Raw genomic sequence first — 17,328 nt, forward strand, 5'->3', positions numbered from 1 at the left:
CATCTGGCTCAGTATTGTCTGCACCGACTGGCAGCGGCTTCTCCTTCAGGCAAGGAGCCTTTCCCTTCCTCGGCTTCCAGGATGGACAACGCGGCTGAACCAGGAGGGCTGGAAGCTATGATGGGGAAACTGTGCCCTTAAGCATCAGGGCAGGGCGCACCTCTCCCAGAGCGAAGTCTGACTCAAGGACACGGGTCTGAGCTCAGTGTGGGGTTCCACACCGGAGCTGCGTATCACACCCCACGTCCCCCTAGCTCTTTCTGGGAAAGAATCGCTCTTGAACCTGCGTTCTGCCCAAGGTATGTGTTTCTTTCCCCCACCACACCACACCCTTTCCCTTTTTGTACCGAGATTTTTGAAACCTCCCATTGCAGATTCCAGGCTTGCTGCTCAGATATCTTCCGCGCGTTGCCTCAAATCCACGACACCTTATCCGCGCAGGACAGGTGTTTCCAAGCAGTTGCTGGCTTTGAGCTTTCAGCACCACAGACTCTCTCATCCTTCTTTGCTAGTTTTGTGTGTGTGTGTTTTTAAATTAACAGCAGGCGATCTAATCGCCCGGGCCTCATCTAGTTTGCCTCTTAAATGCTAGATCTCCTGACGTTGGGTTTCGCTGCATCTCGAATGTGAGGAAGCCAGTTCAGAAATAATGGCCCCTCTGGAATGGCTGCACCTTTCTGTTCTTTCAGACACTGCCTGGGTCTCCTTGGCACCCATCCATCCACACGAATGGTCAGCGCGCGTGACTGTGTGCTGAGTGGATGAGGCCCATCCAGCCCACGGAGCGTCTGCTGTCACCCTCCAAAGGGAGCTTATGTCGGATTTCAACAGCATACAGAGCCGTGGGGCACGTCAGGCTGATTAGCGCAGTGTTGTGACAAGTATATTTACCAGCTTGGCTGTGAACGGCAGCTGCTTCTCTCCTCCAGGCCTTCCTCGGGATAACGCTAGGATGTAGACCGCCCCACCTTGGGTGCCATTTCTGTCTTTCCTTTCCATTAGGCACCAAGGTTTATTTTGAACATCTCTTCCCGTCAACCCCTGCTAACATGGCAAAGAGGCACCTTTTTAACGTGGTGATTCTCTTTTATTTAGCAGGGGGAGAGTAACTGGCCCTCTCCACCCCCAGCATAGCATCCCTCCAGTGACTGTTGCTGGGGTCTCTCTTATGTTTCTTTTTAGATGGTGAGCCCTTTGGGGACAGGAAGCCATCTTATTTGTTTGTTATTTCTCTGTGTAAACCGCCCTGAGCCATTTTTGGACGGGCGGTATAGAAATCAAATGCGTGAGTGAGTGTCTATCTGTCTAGGTCACTGTTTCCTGAATCCCCAAATCAAAAGCAGAGAGAACTGGGCAAAGAAAACCATCCCCGGTGTCTATAAATGTAGGCTGAGCTCACTAGCCAGCCATGATCTGTGATGGCCATGGCCAACAACCCCCTCTCTTCCCTCGGGTCCTTTTCTGGCACACACAGGCAGAGGGCTTAGGAGAGATGCGGGTCTCTTCTGTCCTTTGCACTGGGAGGGATGGAGGTGGGGAGAAACGGTGTGGGGTCCCTCTGCTTCTGCTCAAAAGCATGTCTGCTGTTTCTTAGCGTCTCAAAAATGAGGGTGGAAAGGAGGCCTCTGATGTGGAGATCTGTGTGGTGCTGGGTGTCCTGCTGGCCAGAGGGCTGAGGGCACTCGTCCCTGATGAGCTGGCAAGTGGGTTTGTAGAGGCCTGATCAGCTCAGTTGTCAAGGGACTGAGTGGGTGCCAAGTGACACCCCCTCCCTGCTTTAAGAGCTCTCCATTCCATGCAGCTGCTGCAGACCTTGGCGGTGGAGGATGGACCCTCCCCCAAAATGGGTACCTGTCCCGTGGATGCTCCAGCACCAGGGGGTGCTGTCAGTGAGCATCGTGGCAGCGGGGAGAGGAGATGGAGGGTGGAAGTGTTAGCCTCCTTCTAACTGAGTCGGGGAAGGAGAGTTAGAATCCATTCTGGGCAGTCCTCTTGCCCTCTAGAACTGTTTATGAAGCAGAGCCTTACAGATGCTTTCTAAAACAGAGCTCAGACTGGTATGCATGGACATCCCACGAGGTCTCCCATCCAGATACTGATGGGGCGCAGGCGTGGCTGGCTTCTATGCTATGGAGCTGCAGACCGTGTCCCTAGCAATCTTTCCCCAAAGAAACCCAATCCTAAGACTGCCCTGAGCTGCCCGGCCTTGATTTAGGAACATAGGCAGCTGCCATATACGGAGTCAGACCCTAGGTCCATCTAGCTCCGTATTGTCTTCACAGACTGGCAGCGGCTTCTCCAAAGTTGCAGGCAGGAATCTCTCCCAGCCCTATCTTGGAGATGCTGCCAGGGAGGGAACTGGGAACCTTCTGCTCTTCCCAGTGTGGCGGCTCCATCCCCTAAGGGGGATATCTTGCAGTGCTCACACATCAAGTCTCCCATTCAAATACAACCAGGGCAGACCCTGCTTAACTAAGGGGGCAAGTCATGCTTGCTACCACAAGGCCAGCTCTCTTCTCCATTTGTCCTGCGTACGTCCAGTTTTAAGTCAGGGGGTCTTATGACAGTTGCAGTTAATTCATCCTGATAATTTTAGTGGGGACCACAGTCCAACATGGTTTGATTTGGAGACCCCAGTTCTTCCGAATTCTCTGGTTCCTTCTTACGTCCTCTTTAAGTCCCCTTCCCGTAGCCTAGAGATGGCTTTAAAAATGTAAACAGAGCTTAGGCAGATGACAGGCTGTTAATCAGCAAATTGATGGAAAACGTAAGATGTTACGGAATGCTTCTGTGGCCGGGCTTGGAATGTGCAGGCAGGTGCGAGAAAGAAGCCGCCGATGCAAAATGGCCGAGGCAGGTGGCTTAGTCCCTGGTGCTATTCACAGTTGACTGAAGCATTTGTGCAGGCTTTTCCTCCTCTCCCCACAGGGCCCAGATTTTGGCTACGTGACCAGAGAGCCCCTGTTTGAGGAGGTCACCAGTCTGGATTCTTTCGGCAATTTGGAAGTCAGCCCTCCGGTGACGGCCAACGGGAAGGAGTATCCTTTGGGGAGGATCCTCATTGGAAGCAGCTTCCCCACGTAAGAGGGCTTCGGGAGGGACTCCAGCTCAGCCCCTGGCAGCATCTCCAGATTGGACAGGGACAAGCCACTGTTTGAGACCCTGGCAACTTGCGGCCAGGGAGAGCAGACAGTGCTCTGGGTCTGGTTTAGGATAAGGCAACTTCTCATGAGAAAACCCAACCTAGAGCTGCTATGCAGGGATACACTGCTCTTGAATATGGAGGTTCTGCTTAGCCGTCATAGTTGCCTCATAGATTCGCCCTCCATGACTTTGTCTGATCCCCTTTAAACTGTTGGGTATTCCTGGTGGGGGTAATTCAAGAGGTAACCCCCCACCTGTATAATATAAGTCGGGGTTCTCAAACCTGGGTCCCCAGACGTTGTTAGACTACTACTCCCATTATCCCATTGTGGCTATGGATGATGGGGGTTGTAGTCCAGCAGTGTCCTCCACTGTAAGCAGTCGATTATAAGTGTATAAGCAAAAAAATGAAACGTCACTAACTCTCTTACTCCCTTTTGGGGAATTCCAACCACTAGATCCGCTGGGCGAAGGATGACGAAAGTGGTCCGTGATTTCCTCTGTGCCCAGCAAGTCCAATCACCCGTGGAGCTCTATTCTGATTGGCTGACTGTGGGTCACGTGGATGAATTCGTGACGTTTGTCCCCATTCCTGGCAAAAAGGTGGGGACTCCTTCTGATGGCTCATTCTGTGACTGTGGTTTTTCGTTTTGGCCAAAGGAATGGAGCGGAACCACAAGTTGGGTGTTTGTGTGCATGTGTGCCGAGTGGGAAGAAATGGAGATGTGCAAAAGAAATCCAAGTGGAGAAGTGGCCACCTCTTACTGCAAGAGCACCCAAGACAGCCTACAATGATACTACTTCAGGGATTTGGTTTGGTTTTGTGAGCCGCCTTGGGTGCCGTTGTGGGTGGAAAAGCAGACTATAAATAAATACATTTGGATAAATAAACTCCATAACATGCATCATAACGCAGGCAAACAATTCTAAGGGGAACAAACAACCTTTAAACCCAATTTTGATACAAAAGCAGACAGAAACAGCAGATTGATCTATATGTGTGTGCATAACAATCAGTGTTCCCTCTAACAAGGATTCCCAGATGTTGTTGACTACAACTCCCACAATCCCCAAGCAAAGGCTGTTGCAGCTCAGGATGCTGGGAGTTGTAGTCAACAGCATCTGGGAATCCCTGTTAGAGGGGAGACGTGAATTTCCACCCATCAGCTGCACGAAGAGGCCCCTTTCCAAGTGGTGGTTCTCTTCTATGTAGCAAAGGGGAAACAATGGTCCTTCCCAGTGGCTGTTCCTGGTGTCTCCCTTCTCTTCCTTTTTATTGTTACTGTGAACCCCCTGAGGACGGGGAGCCATTTTCTCGTTCCTTTTGCTCTGTACGCTGCTCTGAGAACCTTTTCCGTTGAAGAGCGCTAAGAAGGTATTATGCCAGAGGAGAAGGGTCACAGGCAGAACCGGCCGTCCTCCGAGTCTGAATTGCCTGGCATCTCTAAGCAGTGCCCGAGTGGCCACTGGACGAGAGGGGGAACCCGTGCCCCCTGGCTCGGTGGGGGGATCGCCTACTGGGGGGCAGCTCGCTCCTTGCCCTCCCCCTCGTGCCTCTCTGAAGAAGACGACAGGGAGGTGGGAGGGCAGGAACCCCACTTGGGTTTGGGCCGCCCCAGCCTTGCTGCACCCCTCCCTGCGGCCCCTGACGCCGGGCCCTCCCTGTCGATTAACCGGCCGCTGCTTCTCCCTTGCGCCCAGCAATTCCGGATGCTCATGGCCAGCCCTTCCGCCTGCTACCAGCTGTTCCGACAGAAGCAGAAGGAAGGCCACGGTGAAGCCATCATGTTCAAAGGTAGGTGGCCTCAGACCCGGAATGGAGCCCTGCCTCCCAAATGTCGGATTCTCACACTGGCGAGGAGCCCCTGGCTGCACCTGGTGACTCGGTCCTCGGTTTGCTCAGCAGGGAAGGCGGTGGCGGCGGGTGCTGAGATCGCCTTATGCCCTGAAGGAGGAGGAGGGAGGGCCCTTGATTTAGCGGCTTGTGGCGACGGGCATTATCCAGACACCCTGCATAGAAGGAGAGCTGGTCTGGTGGGACCAAGCGTGACTTGTCCCCTTAGCTAAGCAGGGTCCACCCTGGTTGCATACGAAAGGGAGACTAGAAGTGTGAGCACTGGAGGATCCTCCCCCACTGAGGGGGTGGAGCCGCTCTGGGAAGAGCAGAAGGTCCCAAGTTCCCTCCCTGGCAGCATCTCCAAGATAGATAGACTCCTGCCTGCAGCCTTGGAGAAGCCACTGCCAGTCTGTGCAGACTGTTTAGACACCCGCCACTAGGCTGCCGAGGCACCTTGGCATCGATCCTGCCCATTGATTTCAGGTGTGCCTTAGACCCATAGGGTGACCGGGCACTCCTGGGAACGACCCCCACCACCCAGGGCCCAGCAGTGGCCACAACAGCTGGTGGGTCACCATCGGTCCCGCGCCTTTGCGTCCTGTGAACTTTTTACTGTCTAGCAGCTGCGGTTTCTGGGCGAGCCCTCTCTCTCCTTTTAAGAGGGAGAGGGAGACTGCAGCACGGTCAGCTCAGAATCAGTCACGACACTTTCCCGGTTGTGGAACGCCCTTGTTTCCAGACGCACGGGCTGCCTCCCCCGAGGAGGAAACTGGCTACCTGCTGGCACGGCTTCTTGGCCTCTCCCTTGGCCTCGGTCGTATCCGGTCTACCAAACTGGCTCCCATAAAGGTCTTTGTAAGACTGAGTGTGGCATCACCCAGAAGGAAGTTGCATCCTGGCGCAGAGTGAAAATGTCCAGGGCAGGGGCCGAGCTCCAGGCTCGGTGAACAGAAAACGCCTGCTCCGTTTGGGGTCCAGCTGAAGAGGCTAGGGCCAGACTTGTATAAGTGGAGAGCTGGCCATGGCAGAAGCCTGTGGTGTGGAATCCGAGGGGCGGGTCACATGTGTGCACATCACACCGCCCTCCAGCAGGATCTGGACGTCTCGTCGGATGCATGAACTGCCTCCATAGCCTGCCGGATGAGTGAAGGTGGCAGGCAGGAAAGTCACACCACTTCTTCTTCTTCTCCTCTCTTCCTTCCTTCCGCCCCCCCAGCCCTCCTCTGGTGCTCGCGGCAATTTATTCATTTGTTTATCACCTTTATGTACTGCCTGCTCTGTCTCTCCCTCTCTCTAGGCGGAGAACATAATATAGACATGAAATAAAATAGTTGCACAGAACAGAATTAAATCTCGGGCAAAGGGAGAGCAACCTGAAGGGCCCAGGGGGCCAGCTAGAATTGAACATGGGGGTGGGAGGCAATACCCCCAGGCCCCGGAGGCTGAGTGGCAGCTTGCTCGTCACGGCCCCCTTTCCCCCCAGGCCTTGTTGTGGCCTGCAGGAGGCTTCTGGGGCGAGCTCTCTGCAGCCGTCTCTTCTGTCTCCCCAGGATACACCGGCACAGACACGAAACGCGTCACCATTAACAAGGTCCTCTCCAACGAGATCATGGTGCAGGAGAACCAATACGTGCAGGTAACGCCTCTGCAGCGCTGCATGCCGTGGTCCTTGCCACAGGGGTGGCGGTGGTGGTACGGTGTCACTTGGATGCCGTATCACAGCAAAGGCAGGAATGGCTACACACTTGTGTATGTTTGCGACCCCATTGCAAAGCCGACAGCGGCTGGGTGTGCAGGGGAAACGTTTGCGTCCTAGACTGCTTTGGGCTTAGCCCTAGGAGAGCTGCTGCCAGTCTGTGTAGACAATACTGAGCTAGAGGGACCAAGGGCCTGACTCAGTAGGTGGCATCTTCTTGTGAAGTGCACTGCTGTACCAGGTGAGTGACTTGCCTGTGTGTAGATGTGGGCCTGTCTCCTGCTAACAGAGCAAAGAGGCACCTTTTAAAAAGTAGTGCTTCTCTTGACTGAGCGGGGGGGAGCAACTGGCCCTATCCAGCCCCTGCACAGCTTCTCTCCAGTGGCTGTGGCCTGTCTTATGGTGACTTTTTAAGATTGTGAGCCCGACTTTGGGGACAAAGGAGCCATTTTATTTTATTTTATTTTATTTTATTTTATTTATATCAATGCAAACCGCTTGGGGAACTTTGGCTGAAAAGCGGTCTGTAACGATTGGCCGTATTGCACACTGTTCACCTGCTGGGCAAGCGTTGATCACCATACCTGGCCAGGGCTAAAGAGGCGAGGGATGCAGCCGAGGGGTTCTTGGCTGGTGAAACCCTGGTGCGAAGGCGGCCATTCACACTGTGCTTCTCCCATCCTCCTTGCCAGCGATGCATCGACTGGAACCGAGACATCCTGAAGAAGGAGCTGGGTCTGCAGGAGAAGCACATCCTCGACATCCCTGCCCTCTTCCGGATCGACAAACAAGGCAAAGCCATCGCCTACTTCCCCAACATGGTGAGGCTCCGTCCCCGCCTTCTCCGGCCGAGGGCAGGGCACCCCCCTCTCCCTAACCCTCTCCCTCCCTCCCTCCCAGGTCAACATGATCGTGCTGGCCAGGGACCTGGGCGTCCCGAAGCCCTACGGCCCCATCATTGAGGCCGAGTGCTGCTTGGAGGAATACGTCACCTCCCTCATGGACCCCCTGGGGCTGATGTGCACCTTCATCGACGACATCTCCTCCTACCACAACCAGCTGGGAGAAGTCCACTGCGGCACCAACGTCCAGCGGAAGGCCTTCGCCTACAAGTGGTGGCACGCCTTGCCCTGAGCGGCCGTGGGGAGGGGAGGGGAGGAGGAGAATCCCAGGGCCGGAACTCCAAGGAAGGGGGTTCAGACAACCCGTTCCCCGCCTGGCCCTGGGCTGCCCACCGCGAGTGGCAAATTGGGGTGTCTCTCAGGGGTCCACGGAGGCCCAATGGACTCTACAGCCAGCGCCCGCTGGAGAGGCTGTAGGGGCCAACAGGCCGTGGGGCCGAGGGGGAAAGGGTTGTCTGAATCCTCCTCTGAGAGAAGCTGGTTTTCCTGCCAGCTTGCTTCTTTGCTTGGAGTTGCCTGGGGAGGTTTTGGAGTTCGTTAGGGAGCATCATAAGGCACTGTTTTGTTTTCCAACAACTTTGCGCCTACTGTGTGTGTGTGTGTGTTTTCTTCTTCTTTCCTTTTGCCTGCTAGTCAACAGGTGTGCCGGCTTCCTCTTCTCGAGCACGCAGCAAGCCCCAAACCCATTCCATTGTGTGCATTTGTGTGTGTGTGTGTTGGAGGCATTGGAGTTTATGGCAGCTGGAGGCGACAGTCCTGGTTTGGGGGCATTATACCAGAGAGGGATTTCACGAAGCCACGGAACAGAAGCTGCTGCATCAGAGTTCAGAGGGGCAGGGATTTGAAACCATGGTAATAAACATGCGGAAAGCCTTCAGTGGTCTTTTCTGCAAATGTGCCTTTCAGTTCAGCTTCTACAGAATCTGTTCGTTCTGCATTAAAGGGACACAGGAAGCTGCCATATACTGAGTCAGACCCTTGGTCCATCTAGCTCAGTATTGTCTACCCAGACTGGCAGCGGCTTCTCCAAGGTTGCAGGTAGGAGTCTCTCTCTCAGCCCTATCTTGGAGAGGCTGCCAGGGAGGGAACTTGGGACCTAGATGCTTTCCCACTGAGTTACGGCCCCATCCCGCAAGGGGAATATCTTACAGGGCTTCCGCGTGGTCTCCCATTCAAATACAAACCAAGGTGGACCCTGCTTAGCAAAAGGTCCATCTTGCACAGATGTGCCCCAGCTTCCTCTCTCCAAGGGAAGGGGGCAGCTTCGCCCAAGGGCAGTGAAAAGGAGCCCCGCTCTCTTCAGAGGAAAGGCACGGAGTGCATGTGCCACGTTATTAGCCAGGCATGTCACCCCGGAGAGGGGGCCAAGTCCAGAGGTTCCGGCTGGGTATCAAATTAAATGAGTCAGGGGAGATCAGATTGGAGGGCCGAGGGAAGGGGGGATCCGAGAAGGCCTCAGCTGCTGCGAAGACCGGCACTCGGGCCGAGCTGCCGATGACAGTTATGCCACAAACGCTGAGCGCTGAAATTAAATTTAGGCCCCCGTCTTTCCAGCCAGGATAAATGGGTTTGGAGAGAGTCAGCCCCCACCAGCTGACAGGGCCACTGACTGCCAGGGATGGCCGGTTGTGAGGAGATGGCTGTCTGGGCTGGGCAAGTGCCAGCCCGGGGAACCGGAGAGCGAGGGGGCGCATTCCTCCCGCCTTTGTTGTGGCTGCGGGTAGGGTTATCCTCCAGCCAGAGCGGCAGCAGCTGGGCCGTCGTCAGAGCACAGCCCGCCAGAGGGGACCCGGCTCCTTCTGCCCCAAGGCCACGTCAGGGGGGTGGGGGCGGCATAGTTCTCCCCTCCCCGCCCTTTATCAAGTCGATTCACACATCGTTTGCCCTCCCAAATGGAGGGTCTAATTATGCTTCTCAGCCTGTGCAAAATGTTCCAGAGCTCCTCGGCCAGAGCAGGTGGAGGCACAGCTGATCCTCAAGGACTCTGGGCCCTCCTAGGAGGAGGGGAATCTGCCTTATGCCTCGGTCCAAGCTGGCTCCGTGTGGCCTACACGGGCTGGCAGCGGCTCTCCCAGGCTACAGGGAGGGCTTCTTTCCCGACCCGATCCGGAGATGCTGCCAGGGAGCGAACCTGGGACCTCCATGCAAAGCAGATGCTCGACCACTGAGCTAGTCTTTCCCCAAGGATTTCCTTCGCCCTTCTTTATATAGGAAACTGCTGAATACGGAGTCTGACCATTGGTTCCTCTGGCTCAGCATTGTCTGCACCCACTGGCAGCGTCTCTCCAAGGTTTCAGGCAGGGAAGGGTCTTTCCCAGTCCAACCTGGAGGTCCTGCCAGGGCTTGAACCTGGGCCCCTCTGTGTGCCAAGCAGGGCCCCCTACTCTCCCCCACCCTGAACGGGAGGAACCACCCCGTCAAAGTATCTTAGCAGAGTCTGTTCTGCCCACTTCCATGCCTGAGCCCAAGGCGCACTGCTTAGCTTCGGACCACAGCCCAGCCAGCGTCTGCTAGAACAGGCCTGCTCAACTCCCACCCACCCCCGCCGCTGTTTTTGGACTACGACTCCCATAACCCACAGCCAAGGATTATGGGAGTTGTAGGCCAACCTCTGCAGGAGGGCCGAAGTTGAGCAGGCCTGCCCTCGAACAAGGTGCCTGGCTTCAGAAACCAGCAAGCTTTGCCAAGGCTGGCCGGCTCAAAGCAAAAGACCTCAGGTCCCCCTGCCAACAAAAAGTGACGACGCAGCTCAGCTGTCGAGCCAGATGTTGCGCACGCTGGAGCCAGAACTGTGGAGAGTCAAAGCTGCAACTAGTGAACTCTATCAAAGCCTCTGCCAGGACTGTGCTGTGAAGTATCTCAACTGGGCTTTCTCCCCCATCCTGGAGGACTTTAGAATGCATCTCCAAATAGGATCTATGTACAGCAATAAGCACAGCCCTGCTGGATCAGGCCCAAGGCCTATCCAGTCCAGCCTCCCGTTTCCCACAATGGCCCACCACATGCCTCTGGGAAGCCCACAGGCAAGAGATGAAGGCCGGCCCTCTCTCCTGCTGCTGTGGCTCCCCTGCAACTGGGATCCAGAGGCGGCTTATAGCCCTCCGACTAGTAGCCACTGACAGACCTGTCCTCCATGAAGGTGTCTAAGCCGCTTTTAAAACCATCCAAGCTGGTGGCCATCACCACATCCAGTGGCAGAGAATTCCATATACTAATTATGTGCCCCGTGAAACACTACTTCTTCTTGTCGGTACTAAATAGTCTGGCCGTCAGTTTCAAGGGAAAACCTCTGGTTCTAGTGCTGTGAGAGAGGGAGGGAACTCCTTCCTCTCCATTATCTCCATACCCGGCATAATTATATAAACCTCGATCGTCTCTCCTCTTAGTCACCTTTTTATACCGAGAAGCCCCAGATGATGTAGCCTTACCTACAAATGGAAGGTGCTCCAGCCCCCCCGATTATCTTGGCTGCCGTCTTCTGCACCTTTTCTAGTTCCACAGTGCCCTTTTTGCAATATTGTAAATAAGTATTTTATTGTCCTTGCAGAAGGAGGAATAAGAGGACATCTTCCTCCCTTTCCATCTAACTCCTAAGCCACAGAGCTCTCCACGTGCCACTCACTAAGCAAATGCTGCCCTCTTGTGCCAACTCAGAAGGACATCCAGGAGGACCAAAACACGCAGGTAGCCACGTTGGGCCACTAGGAAAAAAGTCCAAATGCCAGACAGCCTGCTCAGTCTCCCTCCTCTTGCTTTCCCCCTTCTGGGGCTTAGGGCTGCAGTACTTACAGGAATCAGTAAGTACCAGAAATGTGGGAAGGGGAGCCATCACCCAATCCCAGGAAACTAGGTAGACCCACGGGTCAGGGAATAGTGGCCAGTGCCAGTGCCGCCAACGTTTCTTGGGCAGAGGTTTACCCACCCAGGCCCTAGGGCTGCCCCAAGAAGGGGATCCTTCCTGCCCCTCAAGAAACAGAATGAGCAGAGGGAGCAAAGCCCAGAGCAGGAGATCTCGTCGAGTGCAGAGCACCTGAACAAAGCAGCTTCTGGCTAAGACGCCGAGACCAAACTTTCCTTTTATTTTGTGGGTTGCTTTCAATCTCTCTCTATAAATCCTCTCCTTAACAGGGAGTAGACGACTGTGCCCAGTCGTCGGCAGAAGTGCTTCCGTTTTGCTCCCAGTTCCGCTCCCAGCTCAGGAAAAGGACTCTCGTTTTGGACGGACACGCAACCCGGACCCCTTTCTGCCGACTCGGGGTGGGTGGGAGCAGAATTAACTTTTTCAGGGCATGCACTGTCTGCACTCTCGCCAGCTGGGGGAAAGTTCCAACACCGTCCCCAGCAGGAACGCCTTGCCCCTGGGCTAGTCCTGTGGGCCCCATTGGGCCACCAGCCATGCAGAAGGTCCAAAACCCGGCCCACTCTTCTCCCCCAAGAGTCCAAGGCACCGAGCTTGGTCCCTCTCGGCCTCCCCTCCCGAGGAACCCTCTCCATGCCACCCTCCCCCCAGAAGCTCGTCACGGGCACGTGACACCCACCCACCCACCAGCGTCCTATCCCCACCCAGGGCAGGGCGAGCCCTTAAATGCGGATGGTGTTGATCCGGAGGGGCTGCACGTTTTTGCCGTTGGCGTGGCTCTGCCCGGGACTGAAGTAGGAGCACAGCTTGCCGGGAAACCTCTCCCGGAAGGTGTAGAGCCACGACATGTCGTCGGCGTTGTAGAAGATCAGGAGTCCCTTCTCATAGTCCAGGAAGACGCCCACTTTCTCCAGCTTGCTCTTCACGTTCAGCCGCGTCCAGGGCTCCGTGCAGGCGCTGTACTGGTTGCCGTCGTGCATGACGATGCAGTAGAAGCCGCGGCTGGGCTGGATCTGGATGCTGCCCCGGCGGGTGACGGCCTCGTGGGCCAGGCCCATCATCCACTGCGTCTTCTCCGAGACCACCACCTCCCAGTAGTGGACGCCGCCGCCGAAGGCCTCCGAGCCCAGCACCGAGACCTCCACGTCGAAGCGCTTGGGGGAGTCCTGCAGCGGCTGCGGGTGCAGGTTGCCGTAGGCGACGATGGTGCAGTCGTCGGACAGGATGAGGCGCTGGTGGGCCGTGGCGGGGTCCAGCGTGAGCGCGGCCGGTACTGCGGCCAGAGGGAGACCCGGCCGGCGGGGGGGGGGCAGGGGGGGGAGGAGAAGGGAAACGTTTTTGTCTCGTTATTCCTGATCTCGTCGGCTTCATACCCAGCGCCGCCCCCTTTAACAATAGGGTGCCGGTGACCGTGTCGCTCTGGCAGGGGCGGGAGCCCACTCACCTGGGTGGATGTCCTGGAAGAGAGACTTCCAGATGGTGTACTGCAATGGCCCCATGTACTTGGAGGTGGGGAAGTCCTCGTAGGTGAGGTTCGTCTCGTGGATCTTCCCCTTCAGCCTGGAGGGAGGGAGCCTGCCCGTCAGCCTGCGTTTCGCCCACCGGTTCCGCTACCTAGACTGTGCCGCCGGATCCGGGGTACTCGGGACAGGCGGCCTGGCGCCCCACACACGAGCCAGCCCCGTTTGGCCAGCTGCAGCCCTCCCCCGCTTCCCAACTCCCGCTGCGGCCCCCCGCCCCCCCTCCGGGTCCGCATACCTCTCCGAAAGCGAGGCGATGCCAGCCAGGAAGGCATGCTTGTCCGCCTCCGCCAGGCGCTCCTGCAGGATCTGGCTCCCCTCCTGCACCTTGCGCAGCTGCAGGCTGTAGCGCTGGATCTTCTGCTCAATGTCCGTCAAGGTCCGGGCCGTGTCCGCCTCCAGCTCCTCCAGCATGGCCTTCTGGCGCTCCCGCAGCAGCCGGTGCAGCCTCTCAAAGGCCTCGCCAATCGTCGCTCGCAAACTCTTGGCGGAAGACTGGAAGAAGGCGGCGGCGGAGGAGGAAGAGAGAAGCACAGGCAGGTCGGGGATGGGGCGGGACTCCCAGGTGGCCCAGAAAAGCCCCCCACCTCTGCCCCTGCCCCGGTGCTGCTCGAGGGAGATGGGGGCTTTAGACAGCGACCATTGGGCACCACTCCCGGTCGGAGGTTAGAAGCCACTTTGCCATCTCTCGCGGAGCGTCGCCAGAGCGGCTCGGGATGCGAGACAGGCGAGCTTCTGCTTGCAATCTAGCTTGGCCCCAAATGTGCGCTCTGCCCCCTTTGAGAAGCCGCCTGCCCAGCAGCAGAGCAGTTCTGGCCTTTGCATGGCGTGTGTGGACGCCGGAACTGCTCCGCCGCTGTGTGGGCGGCTTCCTAAAGAAGGCAGAACAAACTCTTGGGGCCACGCCAGGGAGGGTGAATAGTGATGCCAGCAGCTGCGCCGGACAGGCACGGAGCTTTCTATCTCTCTCACCACCCCTGCCCAGCACAGCGTTCACTGCCGAACCAGTTTGCACGATCCAGGCCTGGTTCGGTTCCATTGTGGACCGAACCACCCTCCGGCCCAATTCAAGGTGAACCGGTTCAGCAATGAACGGTCCGTGCACACCCTTACTCCCAGTTCTACCTGGAGATGCAGCCAGGGATTGAACCTGGGACCTTCTGCATACCAAGCAGGACCTCTGCCACTGAATATCTTACAGTGCTCATGTGTAGTCTCCCATCCAAATGGAAACCAAGGCAAGCCCTGTCCAGCCAAGGGGACAATTTGTGCTCGCTGCCCCAAGGCCAGCTCTTCTCTCTCTGCCCCACCACAACAGCAATACAGGAGCACTGCCGCCCGCCGCCCTAACAGGTCTCCAAGTGCCCTTAAGGTGGAGAATGCGTTGTCCAAAGAGACTCCAAGCTGGCCTTGGGCACTGTTTTCAACCAAGAACAACAGGCAAATGGTTGACAGACTCTTCCCAGGGAGCCACAGGCTTCGAGAGCTGGGACTCTCCCCACAGAATAATGCAGCAGCGGGAGGGAGGCTTTCCGTGGCCACTGCGGCTTGTGGCCGGCCCTCCCGGCCTCCTTACCTTTGTGTCGGCCAGCTGGCGCTTCAGCAGGGCCAGGGCCTCCGTGTGGCCGCGCTCGCTGTCCTGCAGGGTCTGCAGCTGCTCCTTGAGTTCCCGCTGCAAGAAACATGGCAGGCCGTCAAGCCACAGGCTGGCCCCCTCCCTGCTGATGCACTCCAGAACCCACAAGCCCTTCCAGCATAGCGTGACGCCATGGGGAGGGGGAAAGGGGACCCTGGGGGCAGCAGCAGCAGCAGCATCCTCGTCCATCACTGAAGCAATCGGAAACAATGCCAGGCTGGGGGAGGTAGGCTGCCTCTGAACATGGAGGTTCCATGGGGGGGGAGTCCCTTTCTAGAGTCAGCTAAGCCAGCAGCTGCTGGCACTAGCCAGTTGTGGCTTGGCCAGAGGTGCACCTAGGTAATTTTGGAGCCTGGGCCTAAAAGCCTTTGGGGGGCCCCTACTACTGCCAATAGAGAAACTGCAATGCATTTTTTTAAAACACCAGAAGATGCTCAGGGAAAGCTGAAAACACTTTTTTTTAATTTTAAAGACGATATTCTGAATAAGATACTTCCCACTGCCTTGCAGAGAAATACCACATTTTGCATGGACAATCCTGCCAAATTAGTGGACTGCTCAGCATTTGGAGGGTCCCCACCCACCCCAGCCTGCAGGGTGGGGGTGGATCTCCACCGGAAGCCCAGTCCAAAGAGCGTCCGCTGGGCTTGGCACACACTGTGGGTGCCCCTATTCCCCTGAGGGGGGTGGAGCACCAAGGTGCCAAGTCCCCTCCCCCTGGCAGCATCTCCAAGAGAGGGCCGAGAGAGACTCTCCTGCCTGCAACCTGGGAGGAGCCGCTGCCAGCCTGGGTAGACACCGCTGAGCTGGATGGAGCAAGGGTCCGACTCGGTGGGTGGCAGCTGCCTCTGTTCCTAGGAGGGCCCCCCCCTCTCCCTCCCTCCCGGCGCACCTGCAGCTCCTCGAAGGCGTCGTCCAGGCTGGTGACCTGGTGCTGCTCGTGCAGGGCGGGCTCGTCGCAGAAGAAGCAGACGACGGCGCGGTCGGAGAGGCAGAAGAGCTTGACCTTGGCGTGCTCCTTGGCGCAGGCCAGGGCCGAGGCGGCGCCGCGCTGCTGGGTGGCGCTCAGCAGGGCGTCCAGCGGGAAGGCGGCGTAGCGCTCCACGATGTTGGCCAGCTTGAGGCTGGGCGCCAGGGTGGGCGCGGCGAAGGTGCGCCGGCACTCCGGGCAGTCGCGGGCCGGCGCCGCCTGCGCCTCCTGCCGGCTCCAGTGCTCGGTGATGCAGCGGCGGCAGAAGTAGTGCTCGCAGCCGAAGCTCACCGGGTCCTGGTAGATGCTCAGGCAGATCGAGCACAGCAGCTCGTCCTTCAGGCTGCACGAAGACGCCGCCGACGCCGACGCCATGGCCGCCCCGAGAGCCCAGACACCCGCCCCGCCGGCGGCAGCCCGCAGCCCGGCCGGTGCAACCGGTTCCTCCTCCCACCGCCGCCGCCCCACTGCGCTGCTGCCAGCCGGGCAAAGCGCTGCGCCCTGCTGGGGGGACGCTGCTGCCGCCGCCGCCGCCGCCTGCTCGCTCCTCCTTGCGCGCCCGGAGAGAGCAGCGAGGGGAAGGCAGGCAGGGAGCCGCGCGCACCGGAGGAGACCCCTCGGCCGGGCTGCTGCGGGGGCGGCTGCTTTCTCCCCCTCCTCCTCCTCCTCCTCGGAGCTGCGTGCCTCCTCTGCCTTGCGCGCCCCCCGGGATGGCGGCGGCGGCCTCGGCTAGACAAAGCAGCAGCAGCAGCCGCCCCGCCGGCTCTCCAGCTGCGCCGTCCCCGCCTCCGCCAACTCCTCCTCGGCCACCTCCGGCTTCCGCCGCCGCGGCGCGTTCAGCAAAACCCCGCCGCGCGCAGCCTCAGCCAACCAGGCGGAGCGCAGCAGGACAGCCCGGCGTCGAGGAGGAGGAGGAGGCGCCCCAGCTGGCCAGCAAGGCGCGCAGGCACTGGCAGCGGGCGGGGGAAGGGCGCAGCTCCTCCAGCCGCTCCCCTGGGAGGAGGAAGGGGGACTCCGCCGGGTTAGCCGGCCAGCGACCCAGGTTGGCGGCAGCAGCAGCAGCAGGAGCAATGGGGGGCAGGGCATCATTTTATTTTAAAATATAACAACAAAAATGTTTATTATTTTAAATAAAAATGGGCTTAAAATAGCTGCACGCCGCCCTTCCAGGGCTTGGGCGGCTCCCTATTGCTACTACTAAGAATATATTTATATACTGCTCTTACAAAGAAAAAAAAATCCATGAATCCCTGTCCGCAAAGGGCTCACAGTCTAAAAAGACACCCAGCAACAGCCCCTGGAGGGATGTTGTGCAGGGGCTGGAGAGGGCCGGCTGCTCTCCCCCGGCTCAGTACAAATGAACTTGCTCAGTTAGATGAAAGGGCAGGTTCTCTGCCAGGACATCAATGGGACAGAGACAGCCTTTCATCCATCCATCCATCCGATTTGTAGACCGCCTTTCCTGGAGCGGCTCAGGGCGGCTTACACTGAAATCGAAAACGCATTCTATATAATATCAAATATAATATATATTTTTAAAAAATTAATCCAGTTCAAAAGCTAAAAGGCCGAGCTGACATCCGCATTGAGGAGGGACACATTCTCTGTGACAGCTTCTTCGGACTGAGAGCAGCAAGTGCAGCAGCCCCAAGAAGAAGAACGAGGGTAAAAAGCAAAGCCGTGGTGGAAAGGGAACGGTCCTCCAAGCTCCTGGCGGAAGTGCCGCCCGCCAGGAATGTGCCGCTCTACCCTATCCGAACTCTA

At 57.5% G+C, this 17,328-nt stretch overlaps 2 protein-coding genes across 5 annotated transcripts in view; one reads left to right on the forward strand and one right to left on the reverse strand.

Moving 5' to 3' along the window:
• Positions 1-8,484, forward strand: part of LOC128338483 (protein-arginine deiminase type-2-like) — a 61,941-nt gene extending 53,457 nt beyond the window's left edge. For all 4 annotated transcript variants that reach the window (XM_053280987.1, XM_053280988.1, XM_053280989.1 and 1 more), the window contains 6 exons: positions 2,929-3,080; positions 3,603-3,747; positions 4,846-4,939; positions 6,532-6,617; positions 7,370-7,498; positions 7,578-8,484. In XM_053280987.1, coding sequence (XP_053136962.1) covers positions 2,929-3,080; positions 3,603-3,747; positions 4,846-4,939; positions 6,532-6,617; positions 7,370-7,498; positions 7,578-7,811 — 840 coding nt within the window. In that variant the 3' untranslated portion in view covers positions 7,812-8,484. The remainder of the gene's footprint in view (positions 1-2,928; positions 3,081-3,602; positions 3,748-4,845; positions 4,940-6,531; positions 6,618-7,369; positions 7,499-7,577) is intronic.
• A 3,153-nt stretch (positions 8,485-11,637) lies between these two features.
• On the reverse strand, positions 11,638-17,275 carry TRIM62 (tripartite motif containing 62). Its single transcript, XM_053281405.1, has 5 exons — positions 15,487-17,275; positions 14,535-14,630; positions 13,197-13,453; positions 12,883-12,998; positions 11,638-12,711 (listed from the first exon to the last, which is right to left on the reverse strand). The coding sequence occupies exons 1-5, from the start codon at positions 15,937-15,939 to the stop codon at positions 12,161-12,163; spliced, it is 1,473 nt and encodes a 490-aa protein (XP_053137380.1). The 5' UTR covers positions 15,940-17,275; the 3' UTR covers positions 11,638-12,160.
• Positions 17,276-17,328: the final 53 nt, after the last annotated feature.

This window comes from Hemicordylus capensis, chromosome 16 (assembly GCF_027244095.1).
Source record: "Hemicordylus capensis ecotype Gifberg chromosome 16, rHemCap1.1.pri, whole genome shotgun sequence".
NCBI lineage: Eukaryota > Metazoa > Chordata > Lepidosauria > Squamata > Cordylidae > Hemicordylus > Hemicordylus capensis.

Excerpts from the sequence above, each read along its gene's own strand:
- TRIM62 (XM_053281405.1), bottom strand. The coding sequence starts at position 15,939 with ATGGCGTCGGCGTCGGCGGCGTCTTCGTGCAGCCTGAAGGACGAGCTG. Across the intron at positions 14,631-15,486 it reads ACGCCTTCGAGGAGCTGCAG|CGGGAACTCAAGGAGCAGCT; the intron begins GTGCGCCGGGAG and ends TGTTTCTTGCAG. Across the intron at positions 12,999-13,196 it reads ATCGCCTCGCTTTCGGAGAG|GCTGAAGGGGAAGATCCACG; the intron begins GTATGCGGACCC and ends CCCTCCCTCCAG.